This window comes from Lepeophtheirus salmonis, chromosome 10, assembly GCF_016086655.4.
Source record: "Lepeophtheirus salmonis chromosome 10, UVic_Lsal_1.4, whole genome shotgun sequence".
NCBI lineage: Eukaryota > Metazoa > Arthropoda > Copepoda > Siphonostomatoida > Caligidae > Lepeophtheirus > Lepeophtheirus salmonis.
In genome coordinates this window covers 423,663-435,124 of record NC_052140.2, presented here as the reverse complement: position 1 = coordinate 435,124, position 11,462 = coordinate 423,663, and the positions used below count along the sequence as shown (strand labels likewise).

The 11,462-nt window shown below is 34.3% G+C and overlaps 2 protein-coding genes across 2 annotated transcripts in view; both read left to right on the top strand.

The window, feature by feature from the left end:
- The first annotated feature begins 818 nt into the window (after window positions 1–818).
- On the top strand, window positions 819–2,868 carry LOC121125279 (transmembrane protein 179). The gene is made up of 2 exons (XM_040720438.2): window positions 819–1,377; window positions 1,442–2,868. Exons 1-2 carry the CDS (start codon window positions 996–998, stop codon window positions 1,993–1,995), a joined length of 936 nt encoding a protein of 311 aa, XP_040576372.1. The 5' UTR covers window positions 819–995; the 3' UTR covers window positions 1,996–2,868.
- Window positions 2,869–2,968: 100 nt separating this feature from the next.
- LOC121125525 (uncharacterized) overlaps window positions 2,969–11,462 on the top strand; it is a 106,800-nt gene continuing 98,306 nt past the window's right edge. Inside the window, exons 1-3 of the mRNA XM_071891340.1 lie at window positions 2,969–3,272; window positions 4,735–4,983; window positions 8,596–8,823. Of these exons, the coding sequence (XP_071747441.1) occupies window positions 2,969–3,272; window positions 4,735–4,983; window positions 8,596–8,823 (781 nt within the window). The remainder of the gene's footprint in view (window positions 3,273–4,734; window positions 4,984–8,595; window positions 8,824–11,462) is intronic.

The window sequence follows — 11,462 nt, the reverse complement described above, 5'->3', positions numbered from 1 at the left end:
AAAATCATGTATTGGTAGGTCAAGTCCTGAATGTTTGCACTTTTTCAAAGGCAAAACTAATATGTTTTAATACTATTTGGAGGAACACAAGCTCAAATCACGCAACCTGATAAATCTCCTTTGGTAATCACATTTCTCGTAGTTGTAATTGTATATTGATATCACGTGGTATTTTAAGCAACCCTTTCATTTAAGGAATACATTTGAAATCCCCCAAAAAATGTTTTTGACTGAACGTATACAATTTAAAATCAAAGTAGATTTGTGTTAAAGGGTTTTCTTACGTAAATATTCAAAAAAATTATTGAATGAATTATTTTAACTGATGAATCTGTCCTTCTAAAAAAAAAGTATCAACTTCAGATCGTGTTGGTACAAGATCCTTATGTACTTGAAATATCAAATGTTATTCTTGATGGACCTGATTTTCCAACGAATTAAAGCTGTTGACTCTACATTAGCTCAAAAAGGGTATTACATTGGATATTCATCTAGATAAATCAAGGACTTTCATTCAATGTAAATTGTATATAATAATATCCGTCGATAAAGTAATATCTAAATTATTTACATATATTGATTAATGAACCAACCCATAAAAGGGATATTATGTATATTTTTTTAAATTGTGCCTGTCCCCTTTTGTCAATTGAGGTTGCGAGTGAATAAAAAAGACATAAGGCCGGATGATGTGAATGACGTTGATATATATGATTAATGAAATGAGTAAAAAATAAAGTAAAATCCACCTGACGTCAGACTTGTCACTCTCCCTTTCTTTCTGCTAGTAAGTAAGCTGGGGCAGCTCAATATTGAGCAGTCTCCTCCCCCTCTTTCCTTCACATTAACCATTGCATTCAATCATCTGAGAATCTTATTCCTAAAACATTGGCAATTATTATTTTCTTAGCATCCAGTAAATCGGCGGAGGATCTCTCTGTCTCTCTCTCTAGCTGTACAAAGTTCACTCTAGTTTTGAGCTCTGATCAGGCAAGATGGCGCTCCGAATACTGAACAACGCGGTTCTTCTCGTGCAGATCGGTTTGTACTGCGCCTCCTGGATCCTTTCTCTCTGCATTGTCATTCCCATGAGTCTCCATCAGGATCAGTTCAAAGGACATTGTCTGCTATTTAGCACAGGAGTCTGGCAGGAGGAAGATGGGCAATTTCTAGTGGATTGGGCATCCCAAGCCTACTGCAACTACGTTATATTTGTGGCTGTCATCACTTTTGCACTCTCCTCCTTTCAAATCTTTCGACTCTCCAAGTTTGCATTTAGAGCAAAGGACTCCTCCTTTTTCTCAGCTTTTATTGACGTGATCCTCGGTGCTCTTATGGCTGGCCTCACACTGGCTGCAGCCCTTTTTGTCACTCTGGGTACGTAGGCAAATCTCATATTTATAATCACGCCTTCTATTTCCTCTTTCTTCCATTTCCCTAGGCTTCAAAGTCTGGTGTGACGAAATAACTCTGCGATTCGAAAAGTGCTCTGATGCTACTGGAAATGACATAGACAAAAAGGACGCTATTGACTCTTCAGGCTTTTTCCTACAGATGTTCACTGCACAATTTGGCATCTGGATGTGCTTTACCACTTGGTTTGGTCTTTTCCTCTTCTCAAGTGTTAAGCTGTGCCGCTATCATTTCGAAGAAAATCTAAGAGTCTCTATGGCCAAAGAAAGAAAACGACTCATCAATGAGGATTTAATGAATGAGGGAGTAACAGCATCCTCCAATGAACCACCTCAGCGAGAAGAATCTCTTAGTCGTGTACGGAGGATTAGAAGAAGGTCGGGGTTAGAGGGGCGTTTTCAAGAGGTGACGGAAGAGGAAGTGGATCATGCACCACGTCAGGTTGCTACTGCTTCGGATCCTCCTCCCAGTTCCTCTTCTCCAGGGAATCAAGGAAATAATGAGGAAGTAGCCACTATAAAAGGAAATCAAATTCGTATCATAGAGGAGTCGAGTGGACATTTACCGGATTTACTTCGTTAGGATACGTATTGCTTCTTCTTACGTACTCAATAAGGTTGTACAATAATAATAATAGCACACTTGCGTCTAATGAATTGCGCATCCATAATTGCCTTCCATTTTTTTACTCAATCATCCTAATGTATGTACATGTTACAAGCATCTTCTATTCAATACTTTAAACTACTTATATTTTTATTTTCGATTGGAAGAGAGCAAATATTATTATTATTATTATTGTTATCATAAGTTCTATTGTTTGAGCCCTATAGGAATTGCATTTAGTTATACTCCTCTGTACAACACCATTTCAGTTTTATTTTCTCAAATATTACCTCATTTTGGTATCATTATTAAAATCAAACAAGCCTCTCCCCTACCCCCATAGAAAAGAGTAACCAATATTGTTTATATTTAATGTTCGTTTTTATAGTACTCCACCTCTCTTCATATTTGAAGAGAGAACACAAATTAAATACATATATATATATATATATTAGAGCTTAGTTATTGTTTACAGATAATTAATTCATTAATTATTATTATTATATGTAAATAATATTTGTCAGAAATTATGTTTATTTGAAAGGAAGATGGAAGCATTTTTTTATATAAATTTGATTAATAATACTACTACTCTCACGCTTATGTTGTTGAGAAATGGAATATATATATTATATAGACATATATACACTTAATTTTTTTTAAACTATTATCAATAATGAATTGACCTATGTATGACGAATCTTCCATGTTTCTTTGTTTTATTTTATTGATGTTAATGGATAAATTGTTCAATATGTTCAAAAAAACTAAACTTTGATTTTTTTTTGTCCCTACCCATGATTTTTTGTATTCGCAACCAAAGTAAATAAACATTGAATTGTAAGAAAATCCACGGTTGTCTTAGTTTCAATTGTTGTTCTTTTTGAAAACAAACAAACAAAAAAGCTCTAAATCCTTATTTTTATTCAATTTCAACTCATTTACTAAAATGATGAAGGCCTGGATACTACTCATTTTTGCTGTTAAAGGACTCTTCTCATTAAAAGAGTGGCCAAACTGCCTGGATTTTGCTATCGTTGGAGAAAATGACTTGTTGGAAAGAGGATGGGTATATTCATCTGAGGCATGTGCAACAGAGTGCCTCTCTAGGAATAGTTGCAAGTTGTGGACCTACAAGAATTATACTTGCAATTTGTTTCATGGAAGAAATAACTCGGAAATCAAAAAGAATGGAAATAGTAGGGACTTGGGACATTTATATGGCTTTCGGGATTGTAGCCCAGGAACTGATGGTAAACAGATTAGGGATCGTTATTTTCCTCTAGACAGTTTTTTTTTTTCATAACCGTGCATGACATTTATGTTGTAAGATTTAACTTACAATTAATGTGCTCGGGTTTAAAACGATAATTTAACGATAGTATAATTTTTTAAACATATGTTTGGAAGTACTTTTCAAAGGGATCGTATTAGTAATTGTGATGACTCTGGGTCCTAGATGTTTTGTGGTATGCAGGATTTCATATGATTGAATGCACTTTATGTGTATATTAGTCTTGTAGATCTTTTTCTTGAGAATCTACGATAGAGAAAAAAAATAGTTGGTTATCAATTCTTTTCCTGTGCACACACTTAATTATTTACACTGAACTACACGATTTCAATTCCGTCTGCAAAAAGCTACAACTGATACTGATATTATTAAGTTCTACCAGGCTCTCATGGAGTTACCTTCAAATGTTGTACCAGAAGTTAGTTCAACCGTTAGACGATCTTCTAAATATAAAGAGCTGAGAGAAGCAGTTCTTGATACCTTTGAAAGGTCAAAATCACAACTTTTTGATGAGATTTTTCTATCAAGGCAATATGTGAGGCGTCTGCCTCTTTATCTGAGGGGCAGTTCGAAAGATCGAAATACCAGACGAGATACTTAGTAATAAATTCTCGACCTTCATATTTCCCCCCTTTCTTATGTCTCATGGAGAGGACTCTCTTGAGGTACTTGGTAGTTGATCCCTATGTACTGATCCTTACAAAATCTCAAATTCCTCATCAATAACTAAGCGGAATTCCTCTCACTTCAAAACCTTATAAAATGCCCCCGGTGACTTGTTGGCATATATTCAGATAGACACACTTTGCTTTATTAATATAGACATTAAATACCTTTTAGATTTTCTTTGCAATAATTTTACTTTTTAAGTAATTGTTTAAATTTAACCTACGGCATAATTGTTCATATAAATTAAAATTTGACTCTACAATGAATATGGGTAACGAAGGAGTTGAAAAACTTTTTTCCGCAAATAATTTTGTCCAATTACTCCGAGTTACACCTGCTAGTATATCAATAAAATCACATGAGACTTCCAAAATAACGACCCAACTCTGTCAACTTAATTTAATGCATCACGGGTTTTAAAATGTGTTTCACGTAGTATTGTGCTATTCCTTATTTAGGATTGATGACTGCAGGTCAATCTCGGTTCGGTTCAGTTCAGTCCTGCGTGTCAGCGGTAAAACTTATAAATTTCGGTGCTTGACTAACCTTTATTTCTTTTCTTTTTTAAATAAGTTCTAGTACTGAGAGTTCGAAGGATTGATAGTCTTAAGAACTTCTGGAACTGCTCTAAAATTGGACTGGACCGAATAAATATTGACTGACACAACACTAGTTCCAAATATATCATTTTTGTATAAAAATCTATTTGTTTTTGCTTTACATATACAACAATATTGAACTAACAAAAATAGAGCATTGGCCTGAATGCAGTGTTCAAGGTTTCGATTTGAAGTACCCCGATCTTTTTCAAAGTAAAGAGACAAAAGCCGTGAACCTTCAGGATTGCAGCTGGTACTGTGCAATGAGGAATGGAAGCTCTTGTCGTTTTTGGAACTGGGATGGAAAGGATAATTTGTGCGTTCATAAATCCACCTTTGGACCACCTACAAAATCATCCACAAAAGAATCTGCGTATGGTTCGAATAAATGCTACGGAAAAAGTAATCTAGTTTTCCTTCTATGATAATAGGCTTAATATAAATTGATATTTGATAGTACTAGTTGTTGTATAATGTAGGTAATTGAGACAGTTTAATTTCCAGCTTTATTCGAATTTCGATTACACTTAGTGTAGGAAAATTGTCATTTGGTAAAAAAATATTATTGCTCAGCAGAGTCATGACTACGGTTGTATTTGGGGCGGTGGAGGTGCGATAGTCATAGTTTAGAATAATATCATCTAACAGTATTCTAAAAGAAAAGAAACCGAAAATTAACGTGGTCACCTTGACAAATTTGAAGAATGTTAAAAAGAGGAGCAGTCATGACGTTACATTGGATCAGCTGCAGACAGCCATGAGAAGAGTGAAATAAACACTAATCTATAATAATAACTACTAATGAAAATCCTGTGAAACAATGGGAAGGTAAAAAAAAAAAAACCGAAAATCAATAATATTGTAACCCTGACAATTTGAAGAAAGTTTTGGAGGAGATAAAGAAAAATGCTTATGACGTTTCATTAGATCAGCTACAATCAGCTGTGATAAGGGAGGAAGGAGAAAAGAATATAAAGAAGGACATTTGCTAGAATTACTCCGATGTTGATCCCCAATTCATCTCCGAGTCCAACAAGGACTTACAATTATAACTCCGCAATATATCCTCAGGGTTACACTCTGTCGTTTATGAGCACACACGATTCTTCAATCAGGTTTTAAATATAATTGAGTCTATTTAGGTAAGGATGTTCACTGCTCAGGAATTTAAAAAAAATGACAACTGGTAAGGAAAAGAAAATTCCTTTTTTATTTTACCAATGATAAAAATACTGGCCTGCTAAAAAATTAACTTGATTTACATGATTGAAAATATCCTATATTAAATTTCATTGTTCATCTTTAGGAGAGCCGGGACTACGAGTAGTCGTACTGCTGAAATTCGTTAGCATTTTGAGCAGGTTAAAAAAAAAAGAAGCAAAAATCAATATGGTAACCCAGACTAGGAGAATGAAATAAACAATGATGTCGGGGTCCTCAATTCTACTCTGAGTCAAAAAAGGACTTAGAGTTATAACTCTGTAACAAATACTCTCCGATAACAAATGATTAATCCAGTTATGTATATGATTGTATGCAGTAGGAAAGGAATTTCACACATCAGGAATTAAATAATAATGACAATAGGGGATGAATAGAAAATTCATTCTTCAGATTACCAACTCAAAAAGACAAAAAAAATAATTATAAAAAAACAAAACAAGATGATTGTCAAAAAACCTTCTTTCAAAGAATACTCATAAGATCTTTTTGGCAGACATTTTCCTAATCTATAAAAATAGTATTCTTTTTTTCATCACGGACGATCCAGTGTGGTGTGTATCTTTTTCTTTTTAAATTTTCAGAAAGGAAAGATCAAATTATATTTTCAAAACTCTCAGTATGCCAGTAGAAGAGAATTGATTAGAAAGGTTGCATGAATTCAAGACTAAATAGTATATCCAAGTATAAAGTAATCAATGATTAAACTGCTCTCTTTCAAACCATTATCAGGGTTACCATGTTGACTTTTGGTTTATTTTTAGCATGCCGAAAATCCACACGATTTTTATCACTCCTCATACCCGTTGTCTCAGTCCTGCTAAAGACGAACAATGACGTTTTGCCTAGGTTATTTTTATAGGTGAAAAAAATATAACCCTGAATTTGTGTTTCTCATAGCTGCTTCTGCCTCATGGAATAAAACGTCATGACAGCTATTTATCTCCTCCATAACACTCTTTAATATCCTATATGTGTGACATCGTTGATGTCAATGTGAAGTAATTCAGGGATCGGGTTTCTTTAGAAAATAACTTTATTAATATTTTTATGGATAAGCAAAAAGTCTTTCAAAAGGGGTTTACGCAAAATAAAAAATATACGTTTTTCTAATATATATAGACTGAATAATTTTTTGCCTAAATGTGCGACTTAAAGATGACATATCTGAGCAATACCCTTTTGCATAGATTATTTTTTTACCACATCTTTTCCGCACCAGTCGGTATCGAAATTCGAACAAAGTTGACAAACAAAAAGCTCTTTTCAATAAATATTTTATAATGGCATGAACAAACTAAAATATATATATTATCTGTAAGGGTTTGTGATCATAGAGAAATAAATATATAGAGGTTACCAAGATACTTAGAGTCTCTTAAGTATCTTGGAGGTGACTAAGTACGCAGAAGACTGTTCCATCGCCTTCAGTTGTTAATTTTGGTATACTTAAGGGGTAGTATCTTGTGTGTAAACAATTTAATGGGGGATTTTTTTCCTCTGGATTTTAACGTAACGTCTATTACTAGATCAAGCACGACAGCTGTATTAAACTTCTCAAGATCAAAATGTATATTCTCTACTTGCCTAATTAGGTCAAGCGTATGACAGTATAAACTTTAGTTGTACGAATTCGCTCTTGTTAAGCTTTGAGCAATTCTCAACAATTATTGGGAAGTCATTTCATAGTTTGGAAGAATTTACTCATAATTGTCTAACTACCAACTGATTTCGTGCATTTTTTCTTTTCTGCTTGAGAGGTTGAGAGATACAATAAAAGTAACAACGTGACCCGAGTGGTACATTAAAATCTGAACACCTTGATTTTGAAACTTCAACAAAATATAATTTATTAATTAACAATGTAATGTCAACCAAATTAATACCATCAATAGATGAGTGCCTGAGCTCACTTAATCATTAATGAAGCCTCCCTTAGCGGCCATGATGGCTTACAGGTGGTGGTGGAAGGCCTGGCACAGAAGGAGGATGTAGTCCTCTGTAATAGAGTCCCAGTGCTGGCTGACAGTGAAGTTGAAGGCCTTGGTGTTTGAATTACTGACATGCACCCAAAAGGTGTAGTCGAGGGGGTTGGCATTACATCTGTAGGTGGGCCTAAAAGTGTCAAAAAAGAGTTCAAAATAACTAAAAAGACTCATTCAAAAGGGTCGTTTAACGAAAGAGATAGTTTTATTTAAATGATGTTGTCAAAAGCGGCCTCTCCATTCTCACAACGCTCTTTCCATCTACTTTTTTGATAGCTCTCTAGACAATATGGTGTGAAACTCTAAGATCTCTTGGTTAGGCCCTCGGTTAGACTTGAGGGGATTGGCCTGGGTTGTTTTCTTTAACTCTTCCGGATCCAGTTTGGCCTTTTTGACAGAGCCTTTCTTCCTCTCCAACGTTTCAGACTTGCTAATGAAACTGATGGCGGCATTGAGTGTGGGAAAGGGAAACTCGTCAAACCACGTGCATGTATCATTTTTTCGACTTGTACGTCAACCAAAGAGCCCAGATTTTTTTTAACTAGTTGTTTAAGCTTTAATAAATCGAAATATAACTTAATTTCAATGACTCCACCTTAACTAATCATTGAATTATTAAGTGTTCAGATTTTAAAGTACCACTCTCTAAATAATATTTTCATTGAGGTAGTTTTGTAATCTTTCCGTAAGACGGCGCCATCCTCGATTGTTTTATAAACAATCTAATACAGGCCATTGATGAATCTCTAAAAAATTAATTTCATATAAATCTTGAATCATTAATGTTATTTTATACCTATATTTGAAGCATTAGAGGACTCCCATGAGTCCTATCCTTCTATCCATGGAGGATGGAGTCCTTGGAGTAAAGATGAAACCCCTTGTTTCAATAAACGTTTTGGTGACTTAATCAAATGCGGCGGAGGTTTTCAATACCGTAGAAGAAGCTGTACAAATCCTACCCCAAGATATGGAGGAAGAGTTTGCTCAGGAAAACATTTGGAGGCTTTTCCATGTAATACACACCATTGTCAAGGTAAGACAAAATATAATTTTAGTTTTAGACGTACATGTACAAAGGTATCCATATTCATTCATCATTCAGGCCCTGATATTTAATTGAAGTCCTTGATACTACATAATGTATACTCAATATGTTTATATTAGGGCCCAACCAATATATCGTCCAACTTCATACTGTTTGATAGTGTTGTAACTAAAATACTCGACTTGACTCAAACCGACAATTTTTGGATAATGACTAGGTCCCTCCCGAAATATATTTTATTTAGAAAATTCGACTTTATTTGATCGGTGTGGATCTCAGACACTGTTTTGCTCAGTTTGTAGTGTATCAAGAAGTATGAGCGAAAATTGTGAGCCTCCATGTTCAGCGACGAATGGAGAAACATGTGCAAATGTGCTATGAAGGACTTAGCTTTTTAGTCTCTGAATAACTATGGAATGTTTTCCGCCATATTAGAAAATCGATGCTGGTGGAATTTTGTAGCCAGTTTTAATTAGCAAGATCAACCGTCTTCTTTTCCCACGGACGTTTCCTCTTTTTACATCTTGTCCGTCTTTGGGGCCTTTTTTATTTATTAAATAAGCTTAATACTTTAATTTAATTTCATCAGGCGAGTAATGTCAGTGTGGAGTCCTTCATGGTTTATTTCAACACGTTCTTGATCCTCCTAAGACCAGAAAAGCTTATTTCTGCGTCACAGGTTGTAACTGGTAGGATGTTGGCAACTCTCAGTAGAATCCAAACCTTTAAAAATGTATCCCTGTCTATCAGCTTTGTTCAGAGCAATGAAGATATAAATTGACTTATCAATGAGATTTTCCCATCTTATTTTCCAAATCTATAGCTCCACTTCCAAACTTTCGAATCTTGTCTAGTCTTCTTTGTAGATACCCAACTTTTGGATGAGGCGTGGAAGAATACTGTAGCTCCTTTTAGTTTTAGATCGAGCAACTGTTCAGAAAGACTCATTATGGCATCATTAGATGGCTTCGAGAACCTGGTACTCATTTTTGAAACGAAAATCGGAAAATTTCTGAAAGTATCTCGCACCATCTCGTCCGAGAGAGTCCAAGCAATTTCTTTACACTATTCTTATTTAGGAGGATAATTAAAGAAAATGACTGTTTCCTTAATCATTGTCATGTAATTCCGAATTTGCTACATTTTGCTAGTATTTGCAATCCCCAAATTCAATTTGTGGGCTTTTCATGGCGAGTACAGTGTTCATTGAACGACTTTCTTAATTGTTCCTTGTAGAGCATTGATGTTAGATGACTTGTTATTTGTAGGTATGTTACAAAATGGCGAACTACGGAGCGGGCAAATCTTGCAGGAGGCGTGTGCGGAAGTTAGAAGGGGTTTCAGGATTTCCATAGAAATGCTGAACTTTCATAGCTTAAATGAGAAAAATCCATTTCACGTCATTTATATTTAATGTAGATAAATTCTTAATCTTTCATGTAGATTTTTTTTTTTTAATCCTGTTGCTTCGTTTAATCGCACCATGCGCTGGTTAATAATTTGTCTCAAAATAGTCTTCAAAGTTACAGGCAAATTGTAATGGACAAAATATAAATTTTGATGGATGTTAGTGCATTAATTTATTCACTATTTTTTGAAGTTTTTAATCAATTTGTGGATGCCAAGTACATCAATTTTAATCCGACATTAGCACCTTCAATCTTTAATGCTGCACAATATGAAAGTATGTACTTTGACCTAATTTTTTACCTCTTTTGTTTCTGTTTCAATAACTATCATTAATTGTCTGGAGAGGGTGGGAGAATATACTGGAATTTCATATTATACAATTCAATTGTAGGTATTTAAAAGTGTCATCTTTTACGCAATGCTATACTCTATAATTCATGAAAATTTTATTCAATTTTCTTGATACTTAAGAAAGTGGTGTTGTTTTATTGAAATGTCATATTTTATTAGATCACAGATTTTGGTGTAGGTCATAAGATAAACAGTACGAAAGAAAGGCGGGAAATTCTGATGATAAATTGACTATAACTTCCTCAATATTGAAGCTAGAGACATGATTTTAGTATCAAAATATGTTTTTACTATTATCTATTAGATAAAAGCGGTTTAAAAGGGAAAAAAAAAATGAAATTGAAATTTTTGTGTAACATACTACCTACTATTAATAGCGTCATACACATTCTCCTTCTTCAGACCCAGTGCATTGAGCCGCTGATATTTCTGATCCTGCAAATGCTCAGCGGTTGTTCTCTCTAACTATGAGAAATCTATGAACTTTTCATCAAATTTATTTAATCATATCCCTAAGAATAACGCGTGTCCAAAGATGTTCATAGCGCAAGATGACATTTTATTCGAATCAATATTCATTCTGATAATTTTTTTTCTATTGATGTCCACTCTTTCCTTAGTTAGAGTCTCTTTAGGGAACGCAATCTACGACGGCTGTAGATGTTAGCAGGGGCGTCCGCAGGATTATATTTTTTTTGAGAGGGAGAACGATTTGGTTTTTGGATTTTTTTTCAAAAAATTTGAAAAAGTTAAAATTTTTCCTCTGTTGCATAATTTGCTCGAATGTACTTTTTTGTAGAAAATAAAGAGCTTCAACAAAATATTCATTACATCTATTTCCTCGTAAAAAAATTTCCTCTTGGCGA